Raw genomic sequence first — 19,790 nt, 5'->3', positions numbered from 1 at the left:
TTATCCCAGCCATTAATCGCAAACTGTTTTAAAAAGTCACCATTTGGCCTCATGGTGAAATCACTGAGCGGTTTCCTTCATCTGAGTTATGAAGGACGCCTGTGTCTTTGTAGTGACAGTGTATTGATACACCATCCAAAGTGTAAATAACTTCACCGTGCTCAAAAGGATATGTCTGCTTTTTACATTTTTATACATATAGGTGCCTTTTGAGGAATTGGAAAATCTCCCTGGTCTTTGTGGTTGAATCTATGAAATTCACTGCTTGACTGAGGGGCCTTACGATTATCTGGGTGTGGGGTACAGAGATGAGGTAGTCATTGTTAAACACTATTGCACACAGAGTCCATGCAACTTATGACTTGTTAACTACATTTGTACTCCTGAACTTATGCTGAACAAAAATAAACCCAACATGTAAAAAGTGTTGGTCCCATGTTTCATGAGTTGAAATATGTTCCATATGCACAGAATACTTATTCTCAGAAATGTTGTACACAGATTTGTTTACATCCCTGTTAGTGAGCATTTCTACTTTGCCAAGATAATCCATCTACCTGTCAGGTGTGGCATTTCAAGAAGCTGATTAAACAGCATGATCATTACACAGGTGCTGGGGCCAAAAAGGCCACTAAAATGTGCAGTTTTGTCACAACACAATACCACAGATGCTTTGAGGGAGCATGCAGACTGCAGGAATGTCCACCAGAGCTGTTGCCAGAGAATTTAATGTTCATGTCTACCATAAACTGCCTCCAACGTCGTTTTAAAGAATTATGCCCAACCGGCCTCACAACCGTATGGCGTCGTGTGGGCGAGCGGTTTGCTAATGTCAACTTAGTGAACCCCAGTGCCCCATGGTGGAGGTAGGGTTATGGTATGGGCAGGCATAAGCTACGGATAACGAACACAACGGCATTTTATCGATGGCAATTTGAAAGCAGAAATACCGTGACGAGATCTATTGTCGTGCCATTCAACCGCCACCATCACCTCATGTTTAGAATAGAATAAAACTGACATTTTTATTTGGCATCACTTTCCATTAAAATAATCACATACATTCTCACATACACATTTAAACCAGTCAGTCCATCATGTTGCAAACACTAACAACATTGAGGACATTAATACATTCACTCAAATGACCACTGTACTTATAGATAGATAAGTACATATTCCGATACCTTTAATTTTATATTTAGTAGTCCAACAGCACAAGGAAGGAATGAATGTTTGAACATGTTCTTCTTGGCCATGGGCATTCTGAAGAGCCGGCCAGAGGGAAGCCTCTTGAACTGAGGGTGGGAGGGGTAGCCACCTGAGGGTGTAGAGGGTGGGAGGGGTCGCCACCTGAGGGTGTAGAGGGTGGGAGGGGTCGCCAACGACAGCCAGTGTCTTCTGTTTGGTTGCCTTGTGGAATAGAATGCTCAAGTGTGCCTGTGGTCGACCAATTACTTTGCTGACTGCGTACTATTCTGGTCAGTTTGCTTTTGCTCCTCAGGCACTAACATACAATTTGAGCTTGGTTTGTTATTATTTTACCATCACCTAAATTACAATAATCCCCAAATGAATATAGCAGAAAAAACAAGTTTAATCCAGTCCATGGCCTAAATGTGTAGTTCAAAGAAGTTGTGAAAACTACACTATGTAACTAGGGGCACTATGTAACCAAATATATCTTTCCCATAGAAGCTTTCTTTGACAGCCAAAGCCAAATATATACATGTGTTTTTCTATAACTTTGTTATGAGTTCTTCACTCTCCATGTCAGACTCTTGTTCTTTACCCTGTAGAATACAATACATGGTGTTAGGCATAAAAGGTTAGTCCACTGCTTCACATGACCCAACAGAAGAGATTAAGTTTAGTGTCTTACCAGGAAGATGAGTGTGTGGTGTATGATGAGTTCTCTGGTGAGGCGCACCATGTTTGTGTTCATGGCCAGCTCCTGGAACAGTGTTGGGACAAACACCAGCGCCAGGTTCTGAGCTGTCATACGGTTCTCTACACTGTACAGCTGAACTCTAGAAAGAGGTTGGTAACGATGAGCATTAGTCATGCAGGATCATTTTGTTGCCCTGTTAAAATCTTACAATCATTGATCATGTGTTGTTCTTACATGTAGAAGTGTCCACACAGGGCGTTGAGTGTGATTCTGTTGTCAGGGGGCAGCTTCTTCAGGAGTCTGCGGTAGGTAGCCAGTCTAAGGTTCTCTTCTGTGTGGGCTATGGTGACACAGGCAATGAATGAGAACCCCATTACTCAAAGTACAGCTTGTATTGAAAAACTTGTTAATCTAGATCAGCGCTACTCCAATACTATTTGAGAAGATCCGGTCACACAAATTTCCTAGGTGGCAAAGATCTGGATAGATATTGTAAAATCGACATAGTAACAAACCACTACCTCGTGACCCCAAACTGTTCACACCCCTCTTGTTAGCGGAGAGAAAATAGTGCAGTTTAGAAGCTAATTTCCTGAAATTCGACACGTTTTGCCATGTCTTATGTTGCGTGTTCATACGTCTGAGTGACTCAAACATTACCTCAAAATGTAATAAAAAAGACCTTGGCATGTAATCTGGACATGATAACTACAAGGCTTTCCGGACACGATAACTACAAGGCTTTCTGGACACGATAACTACAGGGCTTTCCGGACACGATAACTACAAGGCTTTCTGGACACGATAACTACAGGGCTTTCTGGACACGATAACTACAGGGCTTTCTGGACACGATAACTACAAGGCTTTCCGGACACGATAACTACAAGGCTTTCTGGACACGATAACTACAAGGCTTTCTGGACACGATAACTACAAGGCTTAGAAAGCTAGTTCATTAACCTAAACTATGTTAGCTGACATGGGATAGTTGATCAACTGGACATTTCTGACAGGTTATGAATAGCTGTCAGTGACTGACATAAGAAGAGAAACTTCCAATGCAGTAGAACATTTTTAAATATCTCAACAGTAAGTTGAAAGCCTGACTGAGTTTCATATATGAAATATGGCCATACCACAGGAGGCTGGTGGCACCTTAATTGGGAGGACGGTATCGTGGTAATGGCTGGAGTGGAATGGTAACAAATACATCAAACACACGGTTTCAATGCGTTTGATGCCATTCCAATTGAGCCGTTCCACCCATTATTATGAGCCGTCCTCCCCTCAGCAGCCTCCACTGGTCCATAGTGACCCTAAACTGTGCCATTGGTTGTGTTCGTGAGCATCAAAGCCGAGATGTATCATGGGTAAATTGTGACCAACTGACTGATATACAAATAACATTGAGTAATTATTTATGACGCAAGTTGATTTGTAGAACAGTCATTCTCGACTCGCCTTTAAAGTCGGCTGCAATGTTGACACTGACTTCCATTCTTGCATCCTTCTCTCCTCGCCATTTTTTCAAAACCCATTTAATGATAACGTCTCTATTTTTAGAAGAGACAAAATTCACAAATTCTACAGCACAACGGCAGAGTCATGTCTTAAGTGTAAAACTAACAATGACTCAATAATCCATGCTTTCTGGGAATGCTATAAAGTTCGGAAGTTGTCTGTCAGAAGTATTACAATGTAAACATACATTTAATCCGTCTGTCTGCATATTTCAAGACATGTCATATGGGGGTGTGGTGAGATGTCCAGCCCATTGGGTGATTCTCTTCTCATCACTCATCTTGAAAACATGTATACTAAAAACATGGAAATTAATTAATCCTCCATCATTAACAGAATGGAAAAAATCTATTGATTTATTATTGAAATAGTATGGGTTAATGTACCCAGAGGAGAACAGAAGCTAGCTGTCCTCCGGCTACACCATGGTGCTACCCTACAGAGTGCTGTTGAGGCTACTGTAGACCATCATTGCAAAAGTGTGTTTTAATAAATTATTTGATGACTTGAAAATATTTAGTATAGTTGTATCTAAAAAGGATAACTTTTTAAATGTTTCACTATTTGTATTATTATGAAATTCACTGGAGGAGGACGGTCCTCCCTTTCCTCCACTGGTGGCAAACAATAATGAAGGCACCAGGGATGGGGGTGTGAACATGTGGGTCTGGGCAGGTGAGATGTAGTCATTGTTTGTGTACGTCTGTAAGTTGTTCAGATGTACAGTTGAAGTTTCTGATAGGCTAATTGACATCATTTGAGTCAATTGGAGGTGTACCTGTGGATGTATTTCAAGGCCTACCTTCAAACTCAGTGCCTCTTTGCTTGACATCATGGGGGAATCAAAAGAAATCAGCCAATACCTCAGAAAACAAATTGTAGACCTACACAAGTCTGGTTCATCCTTGGGAGCAATTTCCACATTCATCTGTACAAACAATAGTACGCAAGTATAAACACAATGGGACCACGCAGCCGTCATACCGCTCAGGAAGAAAACGCGTTCTGTCTCCTAGAGATGAACGTACTTTGGTGCGAAAAGTGCAAATCAATCCCAGAACAATAGCAAAGGACCTTGTGAAAGACGCTGGAGGAAACATGTACAAAAGTATCTATTTCCACAATAAAATGAGTCCTATATCAACATATCCTGAAAGGTCGCTCAACAAGAAAGAAGCCACTGCTCCAAAACCGCCATAAAAAAACAGCATACGGTTTGCAACTGCACATGGGGACAAAGATTGTACTTTTTGGAGAAATGTCCTCTGGTCTGATGAAACAAAAATAGAACTGTTTGGCCATAATGACCATCGTTGTGTTTGGAGGAAAAAGGGGGAGGCTTGCAAGCCGAAGAACACCATCCCAACTGTGAAGCATGGGGGTGGCAGAATCATGTTGTGGGGGTGCTTTGCTGCAGGAAGGACTGGTGAACTTCACAAAATAGATGGCATCATGAGGGAGGAAAATTATGTGGATATATTGAAGCAACATCTCAAGACATCTGTCAGGAAGTTAATGCTTGGTCACAAATGGATCTTCCAAATGGACAATTACCCCAAGCATACTTCCAAAGTTGTGGCAAAATGGCTTAAGGACAACACAGTCAAGGTATTGGAATGGCCATCACAAAGCCCCGCCCTCAATCCTATATAAAATTGGTGGGCAGAACTGAAAACGCGTGTGCGAGCAAGGAGGCCTACAAACCTGACTCAGTTACACCAGCTCTGTCAGGAGGAATGGGCCAAAATTCACCCAACTTATTGTGGAAAGCTTGTGGAAGGCTACCCAAAATGTTTGACCCAAGCTAAACAATGTAAAAGGCAATTCTACCAAATACTAATTGAGTATGTAAACTTCTGACCAACTGGGAATGTGATGAAAGAAATGAAAGCTGAAATAAATCATTCTCTCTACTATTATTCTGACATTTCACATTCTTAAAATAAAGTGGTGATCCTAACTGACCTAAGACAGGGAATTCTTACTAGGTTTGAATGTTAGGAATTGTGAAAAACTGAGTTTAAATGTATTTGGCTAAGGTGTATGTAAACTTCTGACTTCAACTGTATATATATATATATATGTTTGTAACTGGTCAAAAATAAATAAATAAAATTGAAGAAAATAAATATTATACAACATACAAAATATGAATGAGAAGGTCAGAGGGGAGGGAATTCTGACCTCATCCAATGGGTTTTGAGAAGAGGGCGAGAAGAGAGGACACGAGGAATCAAGGAAATACATTCTCTATGGGGTTGTTTAAGATGCAAAGGACAGTACCTGCAGCCTTGACCCACAGTTCCCTTTGTGTCTGAGGGATGAGCACCACCTGCTGGCGGACATACTGCTTCAGGGCCCCTGCAGCGTCCAGGAGACCCTGTTCATCTTTCTCCAGAGGGGCAGTTTTAGGTGATCTGCTGAGGGCTTCCACCAGACTGCTGACCTTCGTGGCCAAGCCACAGCGCCGGTACAGCCCATCCACCTTCAGGCCTGGGAGGGAGACAGAAGAGGAGCAGAGCAGATTAACCAGTTGTGAGAATTCATGTTCCTGCCGGAAACTGGTTATCCAGATCACTACAATACTTGTTCCAGTCTCAAATGGCTTGTAGCCGACACTCACCATATTGTGTGATGTGTGAGATACACCTCTCAATGGCAGGGGGCACATTGCCGATGGCGTTGGGTGGCAGCTCGTACAGTGATGGGCGCTGCTTCCTCTTTGTGGTCACTGCCCGTTTCAGTAGGCTGTGCCAGGACTGACAGCTGTGGTCTCGTTCAAACTGCATGGACATGGTTCTAGCAGGTAGAAGAGATAGATGCATTGGAGACCATCCTTTGAATGACAGATGCTGAAATACGTTTGGGAACCATTGCTATGACATCAAGTACAATGGAATGCAACTTGTTATAACAAAGTGTTCCTGTGGTGCTGACCTCTCTCCAGTGACCAGCTCTATGGTGTTCTCAGAGGAATCTATCTCTGTGGGCAGAAAAGAACACCGTCATATTACCTTATCATGATACTTCTGCTCCTCTACACAAGGCATGTAGAGAAAAATATTGTTGTGTAAACATGCAGACAATGAGGTGTGACTCACTGTATTGAGTCTCAGGGTTGAGTGTTAGCCTCTCTCTGTGGCGCTGTTGGTCAGTAGGATAGACGAGGACCTGACCTCCACGGAGCACTGCCCAGACCTCAGTGTGCTGCAGGCCTCCTCCCTCCCTCAGAGACACCCGGGACACAGCAAACACCCCATCCAGCTCCTCCTCATCTATGGGCCCGGGCAACACCACCTTGTAGGGGGAGAACATATGATTAGTTTTAACACACATTACTATATCTATCTGTGTTATCTGTAGGCCTACTCTCTGCTCAGGAAAGTTGACACAAAGGTCTCTATTATAAACCAGCGTATGGAACACTGTACCTACAGTCCTTAATAGTCCCAGATTGATAAACACACAGCTGTTATTGTATTACCCTGAGAATATGAAGCAGGTGATTCAGTAGACCCTCTTCAGTGTCAGCATTGCACACCAACTCGTCCGTCAGAGTCACCATTTCAAACTCATGAGTCGATCTGTGGGGGAGGAGGAAATCAACAAATCCCCCTTATATATCTTATAAACCGTATTAAAACATATAAAATCTTAAAAATGGAGATGAAATGTCTCCCACAATGTTCACGTCATAAGGTTGCAGTACCCGTTGGATCTGTGGAAAATGGAGATGACCTCCCTCAGGTCCAGAACATCACAGGCTGCAGAGTCATTCTCCTGGGAGAACAGGAAGCGGTCCTCCTCCAACTTCCCATGGAGCTCCTCCTCTCCTGCGCACACAGTTTTACACCCATTAAAAGAAGTCGTCTTTTATATCAAACGATAGGCTTCTAGGCTATTGTGATATGCCCATAGTATATGGGTACCTGCAGCAGAAGGAGGGTCGGAGGTTCCCAGCAGAGACCCTGTGACCTGATGAACATAGGCAGGGGCATCTGTAAAAGAGAAAAACAAACATATTTGAAAGCATGATGAACAAGACAGACATTTTGATGTACTGACTGATATCATGAAAGTGACAAGTTGAGACTAAGCAAAGACAAAACAACAGCAGTGCTGTGGATCTTAGGCTGCAATTACACAGTCAGACAAATTCAGATCATTTTTTCACAAATTTCGACCAATCAGATCAGATATTTTGGATCTTAGAGCCTGGACCTCTGAAGTCAGTATCTGTGGATCTTAGAGGACCCCTGATATTAGTACCTGTGTATTCGTTGTGTCTGAGCAGCTCCGTCTGCATGGCCTGTCCAGCCCGCTCTGCCAGGGAGATGGGCGTGGGGCACTGAGAGTCCCCTGAGTGGCACAGGACCCGGGCCCCGGAGCACAGCAATGACATGGTCTCTGGGACATTAGGGCCACACACCACCTCACACAGCCTCTGGAGGATACAGGGTGAGGGGAGGATGTCATAACAACCAATAACATATCATTCAGCACAGTCTGTCCTGTACAGACTCTGGGAGGTTAATGTGTATTTTCCTATCTTTGAGGATTGATAGGAATCAGAATAGGATGCATACATGTAATAACACAAGTTAGGAAGGCATCTGAACAAAAACCAGATGAACTACACTGTCCTCTGCTGGTTGAGAGCAGCAGTATAGTCTGAGAAAGGGGCTGAAGCTGGGGTTAGGGCTGGGATTTGGTCTGAGGCTGGGTTTGGGGCTGGGATTTGGGCTGAGGCTGGATTTGGGATTGGGGCTGAGACTGGGGTTGTGGCTGGGATTTGGGCTGAGGCTGGGTTTGGGATTTGGGCTGAGGCTGGGTTTGGGGCTGAGACCGGGGTTGGGGCTGAGGCTGGGTTTGGGGCTGGGATTTGGGCTGAGGCTGGGTTTGGGGTTGGGGCTGAGGCTGGGTTTGGGGCTGAGACTGGGGTTGGGGCTGAGACTGGGTTTGGGGCTGGGATTTGGGCTGAGGCTGGGTTTGGGGCTGGGGTTGGGGCTGAGGCTGGGGTTGGGGCTGAGACTGGGGTTGGTGCTGAGGCTGGGGCAGGGGATGAGACCTGGGGTTGGGGCTGAGGTTGGGGCTGGGGCAGGGGCTGAGGTTGGAGCTGAGACCTGGGGTTGGGGCTGAGGTTGGAGCTGAGACTGAGACTGGGGCTGGGACAGAACCTGGGGTTGGGGCTGAGACTGGGGTTGGGGCTGAGACCTGGGGTTGGGGCTGAGACTGGGAGTGGGGCTGGGGCAGGGGCTGAGACTGGGGGTGGGGCTGAGACCTGGGGTTGGGGCTGGGACTGAGACCTGGGGTTGGGGCTGTGGTTAGGACTGGGGTTGGGGCTGTGGTTAGGACTGGGGTTGGGGCTGTGGTTAGGACTGGGGTTGGGGCTGTGGTTAGGGCTGGGACGTTGGCTGACCTGGTTGAGCAGTCTCTGGCTGGAGGCTAGAGGATGGGTGAATCTGTATCGGCCCTTGGTGTACTTGGCCCTGATGAAGTCCCCCCTCTGATCCACAGAGGAGTCTGGCAGGATCTGCTCTGCACCCGGCACATTGTGACCCCATACATCATTGGCTGCTTTGTTCCCATAATAGACAAATAGCTATGGAGGAAAGAGAACACAGTTATTAGCAGTGCCTATTTTCACATTACTTTACTTCTGTATTTGGTTATACATACAAGTATTCAGACACGTTCCCTTTTACCACATTTTGTTATGTTACAGCCTTATTCTAAAATTGATTAAATATGTTTTCCCCTCATTACACACACTACCCCCCATAATGACAAAGCAAAAAAATAGTAATAATAAATTGTTGAAAAGTTAATCAAATTCCAAACAGATTTATATTATTTACATAAGTATTCAGACCTTTTGCTATGAGACTTGAAATTGAGGTCAGGTGCATCCTGTTTCCATTGATCATCCTTGAGATGTTTCTACAACTTGATTGTAGAAGTCCACCTGTGGTAAATTCAACTGATTTGACATGATTTGGAAAGGCACACAGCTGTCTTTATAAGGTCCCACAGTTGACAGTGTCTGTCAGAGCAAAAACCAAGGCATGAAGTCGAAGAAATTGTCCGTAGAGCTCCAAGACAGGATTGTGTCGAGGCACAGATCTAGGGAAAGGTACCAACAAATGTACGCAGCATTGAAGGACCCCAATAACACAGTGGCCTCCATCATTATTAAATGGAAGAAGTTTGGAACCACCAAGACTCTTCCTAGATCTGGCAGCCTGCACAAACTGAGCAATTGGGGGAGAAGGGCCTTGGTCAGGCAAGTGACCAAGAACCCGATGGTCACTCTGACAGAGCTCCAGAGTTAATTTGTGGAGATAGGAGAAACCTCCAGAAGGACCATCTCTGCAGCACTCCACCAATCAGGCCTTTATGGTAGAGTGGCCAGACGAAAGCCATTCCTCAGTAAAAGGCACATGACAGCCCGCTTGGAGTTTGCCAAAAGGCACCTAATTGACTCTCAGACCATGAAAAATAAGATTCTCTGGTCTGATGAAACCAAGATTGAACTCTTTGCCCTGAATGCGTGACGTCTGGAGGAAACCTGGCACCATCCCTATGGTGAAGCATGGTGGTGGTAGCATCATGTCTGGAGAAAACCTGGCACCCTCCCTACGGTGAAGCATGGTGGTGGTAGCATCATGCTGTGGGGATGTTTTTCAACGGCAGGAACTGGGACACTAGTCAGGATCAAGGGAAAGATGAACGGAGCAAAGTACAGAGAGATCCTTGCTGAAAACCTGCTCCAGAGCGCTCAGGACCTCAAACTGGGGCGAAGGTTCACCTTCCAACAGGACAACGACCCTAAGCACACAGCCAAGACAACACAGGAGTGGCTTTGGGACAAGTCTCTGAATGCCCTTGAGTGGCCCAGGCAGAGCCCGGACTTAAACCCAATCAAACATCTCTGGAAGACGAGGCTGTAATTGCTGCCAACGGTGCTTCAACAAAGTACTGAGTTAAAGGTCTGAATTCTTATGTAAATGTGATACTTGCAAAAATGTTTAAAAAACAAACGTTTTTGCTTTGTCATTATGGGGTATTGTGTGTAGATTTATAAAGAATAAGGCTGCAACATAACAAAATGTGGAAAACTCAAGGGGTCTGAATAGTTTCTGCAGCACTGTTACAGGGAAGGTCATCTCACCAGAATCAAAGGTTCAGTCCACACTTTACTGTCCAACTTCAGGCTTCTCACTTTGGAGACATGGATGCCCAAAGAGCGATGCTGACCTTAGAGAAACAATAGGGACATAGGTCATATAGAGCAGTGTGTACACATCCTGAGTATCACCACAGTCCCAGCTCACCTGCACAGGCCTCACAGACGACCACCAGCAGGTTAACTGAGGCCCACTCGGGGTTGGCACTGCCACAGTCGGCACACACTTTGTTCCATGGGCTGGCCCAGAGTCGGTGGGCCACCTCGCTGCATGACAGGGCACTGAGGATCACCTGGTTCAGACTCCCCAGCCACACCGCCAGCTCCCTCGATGAGTCTGTGGAGAAACTAGAAATACAAAGACTGTGTTTCTCAGTAGTAAAGCAAGGCGCTCACATACACGGGCCAGATACTGGGATAATCTGATAGAAGAGCAATTGTGTAATAACACAAGTTAGGAAGGGATCCTAACAAAATACAGATGAACTACACTGTCCTCTGCTGGTTGAGAGCAGCACTGTGGGCTGGGGCTGATCAGACAGAGACAGTGAGAGAGAAAGAGACGGACACTCACTTGAAGGTTTTGTACGGTGTGATGAGGCTGAAGTTATGACGGCCAGTCTGCTTCACTGACGCCACGTTCATGGACACATAGGTCAGCCCAACCCCCAACTGGAAGTCCTGCACGGCACAAATAACATGAACTGAATGACACAAAATACACTCAAGATGTCCTCCCGAACTGTCATAACAATCATATAGTGATGGAGCTCAGCAGAGCCCTGTTCCCTTCCTCACCTCTTTGTTGTTGTAGATCCATAGGTTGTGTCCACAGATGGCCGCGTACACTCTGTTGCTGCGAGGGTCCTTCATGGTCAGGGCTCCGTGCTGCTCCGGAGGGGCTGGGGGGTCCCATCCACGAGAGGCCAGGAGGGACGTCACCCAGCCCTCCTGCACCGCTGGGACCGGGGAGAGGGGTGGAGAGATGCTCAGGCACAGGGCAAAGCACAAAAACAGTAGGAACCAGAAAGAGGAGTTCAAATCCATCAGCAGCTCACCTTTGTTGTGCGCCATGAACTCAAAGTGCTTCTTGCAGAAGTAAAGGGAGAAGCGTCCTTTGTCCTGCTTGCAGACGTTGGTGATGCTTGACACATGGAACACTAGGTCTGTGAACTTGTCCTGCGGCCCAGAAAAAGAGGGGATAGTGTAAGATACTGGCATAGCCTGGGAGAGACAATAATGATATAACAACGTTATGCCTTAGTTATAGTCAAAAGAAAGGGTCATTTAGACCATGGTGGTGCTAGTGGTTCACTCACTGTGCGTTTCTTCCAAAATGATACCAACGGTCCATCCAGGGTGGCCCACAGAACATTGTGCCTTCAGGAACCAAAAGTATCTCAATTTTCAAATACATAGAAATTAGGCAATGACATTTGGAAAATAATCTGAAATGTCATATCAGAGAATGTGATTTCAGTAAGATGTTGTTGAATAGCAACAGTACATATATCCCAAAGTGGCCCACATTACCTGCGGCCCTTCCATACATCCAGCCAGCTGGATCGGGACACCACATTCTCCCTACGAGAGGACTCTGCTGCCTGGGTAGCACCACCGCTCACTGCTGCCTGTTTTCTCCTACTGACACGGATGGTGGCCGCACTGTGGACAAAGAGAGAAGAAGTTATCTCAAAGAAACATGACAAATATTTAATTAACTGGCAGCTATCTTGAACAAATATGCTATACATTTAATACAGACCCACTGCTTGTACAGTATCTCATGGGTAAATTGCATAACATGTCTTGCACGGAGCACTGCTACACAGGTGAAAACATTCTTAGTGGGGAGGAAGTAGGAAGTATAGGCATGTGTAATACAGTGATCTGAATAGGTAAACAAAGGGGCTTGTAGAGTTCACAGGTGATTAGACAAACAAGTATATCACACTCAAAATCAAATAGCTACCGTTTCATGTTTGATCCGGCAACACATATTTACATTTACATTACAGTCATTTAGCAGACGCTCTTATCCAGAGAGACTTACAGTAAGTGAGAGCATTACATTCACATACTGGTCCCACTGTGGGAATCAAACACACAACCCTGGCGTTTGTTGGGGAATAATCAGAATTAGTTTGTAAGATGTTTTATATTCATCATATGTTTTGTAAGTTACTTCTCATCAGAATGTTTATTTTTGTATAATACTGTGGCGGGGTTGCAGTATATGTTCTCTGTCAAGACTAAGTTACTTGGGCCGGAGAGAGGGGAGAGGTCAAGCGTGTATCTCTTGGCTCCACAATGTCTGTGTGCCAGTCAGTGTGTCTCTGTGATCTTGTCAAGATAGGATGGATTTGATATATGCCTGTTGATATGGAGGATTTGTTTATGGTTCTGAGTTTGAGAAAAGAGCATTGTTCAGGAGACAAAGCTGAACGATAAATTATGCCGATGCTGTCTGGCTATGTGTGTCTTTTGCTATTAAAGGATCTCAGTTGCAATGTGTAAGGGACTCTCAGAGAATTCATTGATAGACACTGAATTGATCTGAGAGTCACAGGGTTGTGATGGAGCTCATATAATTAAAGATGGACTTTGTGATAACTAACTCTGACTTGTGTGTGGTTTGCTCTCATGATTAGGTAAATAGAGGAAATTTCCACGACACGTTGCAAGTGCCACGCTCTGCCAAGTGAGCCACACCCGAAATGACCACTTCAATTGGTTTTAAATTCTATCACACCCTTAAAACCATGTAATAATATTGAAAACCCATTGAAATTGTATCAATATTGGTAAGTGGCTATGTTAAAATATCAGTTGATTAGGTATCACTTTACTCTAATTGAATTCCCCATGAAGGCCATCTGTTAACTTCCTGTCTGTCTGCTGTGACGGAGTGCTGTGACGTACCGTGGGATCTTCTGTTTGAGAGGTCTGGTCTGCATAGACTCCTTTTCCACAGGAGGTTTCCCGCTGGGGACAACACCAATACAAACATGCCCTGACGCCACACTGGAAGAGGCATAGAAGAATGACAAAGCCATTCAACATTTCTACCACCAATTTGTTTCGTGTGACCTGTAGCTTGTTACATGTATTTACACCCATTGATATACATTTTCTTCCCTGCCTTTAGCCATGGCCTATACTGTTTTGTGGCCTATGCTTTTGCACCTCTTATTTGATACTCACTTGTTCATGTGGGATGGGTTCTTTATTTCTTCAGTAACGGCATCGTCATCATTGGACGATTCAGATCCAGATCCAGGGCATTTTTCCCAGTCAGCTACGTCAGTGATGTAGGGGTCAGTATCCACAGCCGGACTGACGTAGGGGTCAGTATCCACAGCCGGACTGATGTAGGGGTCAGTATCCACAGCCGGACTGATGTAGGGGTCAGTATCCGCAGCCGGACTGACGTAGGGGTCAGTATCCACAGCCGGACTGATGTAGGGGTCAGTATCCGCAGCCGGACTGACGTAGGGGTCAGTATCCACAGCCGGACTGATGTAGGGGTCAGTATCCGCAGCCGGACTGATGTAGGGGTCAGTATCCACAGCCGGACTGACGTATGGGTCAGTATCCGCAGCCGGACTGATGTAGGGGTCAGTATCCTCAGCCGGACTGATGTAGGGGTCAGTATCTGCAGCCGGACTGATGTAGGGGTCAGTATCCACAGCCGGACTGACGTAGGGGTCAGTATCCACAGCCGGACTGACGTAGGGGTCAGTATCCACAGCCGGACTGATGTAGGGGTCAGTATCCTCAGCCGGACTGATGTAGGGGTCAGTATCCTCAGCCGGACTGATGTAGGGGTCAGTATCCGCAGCGGACTGACGTAGGGGTCAGTATCCGCAGCCGGACTGTGTGGAGAGAAGGACAACCAGACAGATGGACAGAGTCCATTACTGTCCAGTACTGGGTAAGATGGAGTCACTCCAGAATCAGATCTGAAGAGAAGGAAGTTACACTGGCTTGGATTCTGCTCCGCTGGGCTGGTAATGGCAGGCTTATTTAAGATAATGGCAGGGTTTTCTTCCTTTTCTGCCAGCAAATCATTTGCGGGTGGAATACCTGTGAACCCAAGATAAAATGGTGAACAGTAAAATATGCTGTGTTGTTTGGTGACAAATGAAAGCAGGAAGTATTTCAGAAGTCTGTCACTGAATCACAAGCGTTTGTGTTTAGGAGTAAAAACCAGTTTTTCTTGTGTTGCTATTGTGACAGTACACTGCAGCTTTGTTTGGCTGTAGGGGTGCTTTACTGGAAGTTAGGACTCGAGCTCAGCATCACATAGAATGCACTTCCTTGACCTCATTGACCTTGAGTAACTCTTTAATGAATGGCACGGAACAAATCTTGTTTAGCATGATAAAATATTGTTAATTGGTGAGATGTTGAAAGGTAAGCTGTTTCGCTGGCACACTGTCTGAGCCAATCAAATATGGCCTGTCATTACACAAGTACAGTACATAGTTCTAACAAAACTCATCTGATCCCCATCTTTATTATTATAAAATATGTAACTTATCATGATGAGCACAAGGGCCTACCTCTGCTATGAATTCCTGTGTCAGGTGTATCGTGTATCAAATCCCTTGAAGACAAGTGTAAAAACAAAGAATTAGAAAACAATCCCCAAGAACGTATCAGGTGTTTGGTAAAACAAGTGGACATCACGAGGATCACTCACCGATCAGAAGAGAGCTGGATCTGTGGGCTCCCTCCAGCCCGCTTGTAGCGAGTCCGTGGTTTAGGTACTGGCACAGGCATGTCTGGACCGAGGGGGGCAGACATCTATTTCACAGTAGGATATATTACTGTAAGTCACAAACACATGTCTGAAATTACTTTTTTTCCCCCAGACATGTAGATTTGATAGTTACTCAACTAAAAGTGAAAATCAGACAGTAAAATACTACTTGAGTTAAAGTATATGGTATTAATTATACTTAAGTATCAAAAGTAAAAAATCATTTAAAATGACTTATATTAAGCAAAGAAGACGGCACCATTTGCCTTGTTATAAAAATGTCCGATGTCCGGATAGCCAGGGGCACATTCCACACTCAGACATTATTTATAAAAGATGCATTGTGTTTAGTGAGTTCGCCAGATCAGAGGCAGTATGAATGACCGACCACGTGTTCTCTTGATAAGTGAGTGACTTTGAAAATGTTCCTGTCCTGCTAAGCATTCAAAATATAATGAGTACTTTGGGTGTAAGGGAAAATGTATGGAATAAAAAGTGCAATATTTGATTTAGAAACGTAGTGAATTAAAGTAAAAGTTGCCAAACATATAAAGAGTGAAGTACAGATACTTATTTTTACTTAAGTACTTTACACCACGGATACCCCATGACAAAGCAAAAACAGGTTTAGAAAATTTTGCAAATGTATTAAAATAAAAAACGGAAATACCTTATTTACATAAGTATTCACACTCTTTGCTATGGGACTCAAAATTAAGCTCGGGAACATCGTGTTTCCATTGATCATCCTTGAGATGTTTCTACTACTTGATTGGAGTCCACCTGTGGTAAATTCAATTGATTGGACATGATTTGGGAAGGCACACACACCTGTCTATAAGGTCCCACATTTGACACTGCATGTCAGAGCAAAAACCAAGCCATGAGGTCGAAGGAATTATCCGTAGAGCTCCGAGACAGGAGTGTGTCGAGGCACAGATCTGGGGAAGGGTACTAAAAATGTTCTGCAGCATTGAAGGTCCCCAGTGGCCTTCATCATTATTAAATGGAATAAGTTTGGAACCACCATGACTCTTCCTAGAACTGGCCGCCCGGCCAAACTGAGCAATCGGGGGAGAAGGGCCTTGGCCAGGGAGGCGACCAAGAACCCAATGGTCACTCTGACAGAGCTCCAGAGTTCGTCTGTGGGGATGGGAGAACCTTCCAGAAGTATAACCATGTATGCAGCACTCCACCAATTAGGCCTTTATGGTAGAGAGGCCAGACGGAAGCCACTCCTCAGTAAAAGGCACATGACAGCCCGCTTACAGTTTGCCAAAAGACACCTAAAGACTCTCATACCATCAGAAACAAGATTCTCTTGTCTGATGAAACTAAGATTGAAATCTTTGGCCTACGGTGAAGCAGAATCATGCTATGGAGATGTTTTTCAGCGGAAGGGACTGGGAGACTAGTCAGGATCGAGGGAAAGATGAACTGAGCAAAGTACAGAGTGAACCTCGATGAATACCTGCTCCAGACTGCTCAGGACCTCAGACTGGGGCAACGGTTCCCTTCCAACTGTACAACGACCCTTAGCACACAGCCAAAACAACGCAGGAGTGGCTTCGGGTCAAGTCTCTGAATGTCCTTGAGTGGCCCAACTAGTGCCATGACTTCAACCCGATCGAACATCTTTGGAGAGACCGGAAAATAGCTGTGCAGCGACGCTCCCCATATAACCTGACAGAGCTTTAGAGGATCTGCAGAGAAGAATGGGAGAAACTCCCCAAATACAAGTGTGCCAAGCTTGTAGCGTCATACCCAAGAACACTTGAGGCTGTAATCGCTGCTAAAGGTGCTTCAACAAAGTACTGAGTAAAGGGTCCGAATACTTATGTAAATATGATATCAGTTATTTTTTGTAATCCTGTTTTTGCTTTGTCATTACGGAGTATTGTGTGCAGATTGACAAGGGATTTTTTTTTAAAATCCATTTTAGAATAAGACTAACTTAAAAAGTGAAAAAAGTAAAGGGGTCTGAATACTTTCCGAATGCACTGTACATGACCCTCATTCGTTTATATACACTACATGACCCTCATTCGTTTATATACACTACATGACCCTCATTCGTTTATATACACTACATGACCCTCATTCGTTTATATACACTACATGACCCTCATTCGTTTATATACACAACATGACCCTCGTTCGTTTATATACACTACATGACCCTCGTTCGTTTATATACACTACATGACCCTCGTTCGTTTATATACACTACATGACCCTCGTTCGTTTATATACACTACATGACCCTCGTTCGTTTATATACACTACATGACCCTCGTTCGTTTATATACACTACATGACCCTCATTCGTTTATATACACTACATGACCAAAAGTATATGGGCACCTACTCATCGAACATTTCATTCCAAAGTCATGGACATTAATATGGAGTTGATCCCCCTTTGCTGCTATAACAGCCTCCACTCTTCTGCTTTCCACTAGATGTTGGAACATTGCTACGTGGACTTGCTTCCATTCAGCCACAAGAGCATTAGTGAGGTCGGGCACTGATGTTGGGCGATTAGGCCTGGCTCGCAGTCAGCGTTCCCATTCAACCCAAAGGTGTTTGATGGAGTTGAAGTAAGGGCTTTGTGCAGGCCAGTCAAGGTCTTCCACACAGATCTCAACAAACCATTTCTGTATTGACCTCGCTTTGTGCACAGGGGTATTGTCATGCTGAAACAGGGAAGGGCCTTCCTCAAACTGTTGCCACAAAGTTGGATGCACAGAATCGTCTAGAATGTCATTGTATGCTGTAGCTTTAAGATTTCCTTTCACTGGAACTAAAGGGCCCGAACCATGAAAAACAGCCCCAGACCATTATTCCTTCTCCACCAAACTTTACAATTGGCACTATGCATTGGGACAGGTAGCGTTCTCCTGGCATCCGCCAAACCCAGATACGTCCGTCAGACTGCCAGATGGTGAAGCCTGATTCATCACTCCAGAGAACGCTTTCCACTGCTCCAGAGTCCAATAGCGATGAGCTTTACACCACTCCAGCAGACACTTGGCATTGCGATTGGTGATCTTAGGCTTGTGTGCGGCCATGGAAACCCATTTCATGAAGCTCCTGAGGAACAGTTATTTTGCTGACATTGCTTTCAGAGGCAGTTTGGAACTCGGTAGTGAGTATTGAGGACAGACGATTTTACGCACTTCAGCTGTCCCGCTCTGTGCACTTGTGTGGCCTATCACTTATAGGCTGAGTTGTTGCTCCTAGATGTTTCCACTGCTCAATAACAGCACTTACAGTTGACCAGGTCAGCTTTAGCAAGGCAGAAATTTGATGAACTGACTTGTTGGAAAGGTGGCATCCTATGATTGTGCCACATTGAAAGACACTGAGCTCTTCAGTAAGGCCATTCTACTGCCAATGTTTGTCTATGGCGATTGCATGGCTGTGTGCTCGATTGTATACACCTTTCAGCAACGGGTGTGGCTGTAATAGCCAAATCCACTCATTTGAAGGTGCATGCTTCCTAAATGTTACAGCAACTATTATCACGTCGTTATTACTTTTAATAATGTCTTGGATTGACGTTTAGGCCTACCGAGACAGATTCTGGAGGTCATTTTATTGCCTTTTTCTACTCAAAGCTTATAGGTAGGCTATAGTTGCTGTTTATTTTAACATTTCACATGGCCTACAAAAACTTTGCGTTCCAGTTTTGTAAATACATTAAAATATTGTTATGATTATTTGATGGGGGAAAACTGTGTGAATATGAGTTAATAGTTCGTGTTGGAAATGTTGCTCTCAACTACAGTCGTTTAAAGTTTATAAGCTCTGATCAGTTACGGGTACATTCATGCTGTTCTGTTCAAAGGTGACAAACACCGTAGGCTACGGCACTTGTTTCGAGCACGTGACATAACTAGGACTGACGGTGAAGGCTAGATTTCTGTGTAACTCAACCGTGTTTAGAAAATCCTAAATTAAATGTTACATAAATGATTTGGTAGGCGTAATTAAAATCTTACCTTATCGTTACTCTTCTGTTCTTGTTCAAATGCGATGTTCCGTTCAAAATAGATCTGGAAAGGTTATACCCTCCTGATACTGAAGAGGTTTGTGGTGGCTGTTTAGCTTTCTGTCGACGACGACCGTGTGTAGCCTATGCGGGTAAAATCTGTACAGCGCGGTCTCACCTGTATTACCTGTTCAGCGGCTGAGCTAGGTCAGCTGCTGGGCAGGGCTACTAAACGAGTATTAGCACATAGATAACATCAAAGTTCAATCATTGTAACATATTCATGAGTCAATAAATATCTCAATTAACCATACTTATTTAGCATGTTCAGTGCGCACGCAAACAGACACACACGAACACATTAATTGAATATGGAATATTGTCCTTTGGGGACTACTGGCTTCTACCTTCTAAGAACTGCACAAAACAA

At 44.7% G+C, this 19,790-nt stretch overlaps 1 protein-coding gene across 1 annotated transcript; it reads right to left on the bottom strand.

The window, feature by feature from the left end:
* Window positions 1-1,011: 1,011 nt before the first annotated feature.
* On the bottom strand, window positions 1,012-19,697 carry LOC115101476 (arf-GAP with Rho-GAP domain, ANK repeat and PH domain-containing protein 1-like). The gene is made up of 25 exons (XM_065004913.1): window positions 19,371-19,697; window positions 15,307-15,433; window positions 15,167-15,210; window positions 14,444-14,687; window positions 13,806-14,267; window positions 13,524-13,625; window positions 12,135-12,266; window positions 11,921-11,981; window positions 11,660-11,780; window positions 11,400-11,560; window positions 11,176-11,282; window positions 10,750-10,949; window positions 10,587-10,672; window positions 8,835-9,017; window positions 7,685-7,859; window positions 7,345-7,413; window positions 7,125-7,248; window positions 6,900-6,999; window positions 6,517-6,712; window positions 6,353-6,398; window positions 6,039-6,214; window positions 5,699-5,908; window positions 2,126-2,231; window positions 1,883-2,030; window positions 1,012-1,793 (listed from the first exon to the last, which is right to left on the bottom strand). The coding sequence occupies exons 2-25, from the start codon at window positions 15,408-15,410 to the stop codon at window positions 1,740-1,742; spliced, it is 3,411 nt and encodes a 1,136-aa protein (XP_064860985.1). The 5' UTR covers window positions 15,411-15,433; window positions 19,371-19,697; the 3' UTR covers window positions 1,012-1,739.
* Between the last annotated feature and the right edge of the window lie 93 nt (window positions 19,698-19,790).

This window comes from Oncorhynchus nerka, linkage group LG19 (assembly GCF_034236695.1).
Source record: "Oncorhynchus nerka isolate Pitt River linkage group LG19, Oner_Uvic_2.0, whole genome shotgun sequence".
NCBI classification, from domain to species: domain Eukaryota; kingdom Metazoa; phylum Chordata; class Actinopteri; order Salmoniformes; family Salmonidae; genus Oncorhynchus; species Oncorhynchus nerka.
Note: the sequence above shows the minus strand (reverse complement) of the source record. Positions and strands in the feature narration are given on the sequence as shown.

Excerpts from the sequence above, each read along its gene's own strand:
- LOC115101476 (XM_065004913.1), bottom strand. The coding sequence starts at position 15,410 with ATGTCTGCCCCCCTCGGTCCAGACATGCCTGTGCCAGTACCTAAACCA. Across the intron at positions 7,860-8,834 it reads GCCAGAGACTGCTCAACCAG|AGGCTGTGTGAGGTGGTGTG; the intron begins GTCAGCCAACGT and ends TGTATCCTCCAG. Across the intron at positions 7,000-7,124 it reads ATTTTCCACAGATCCAACGG|ATCGACTCATGAGTTTGAAA; the intron begins GTACTGCAACCT and ends CCTCCCCCACAG.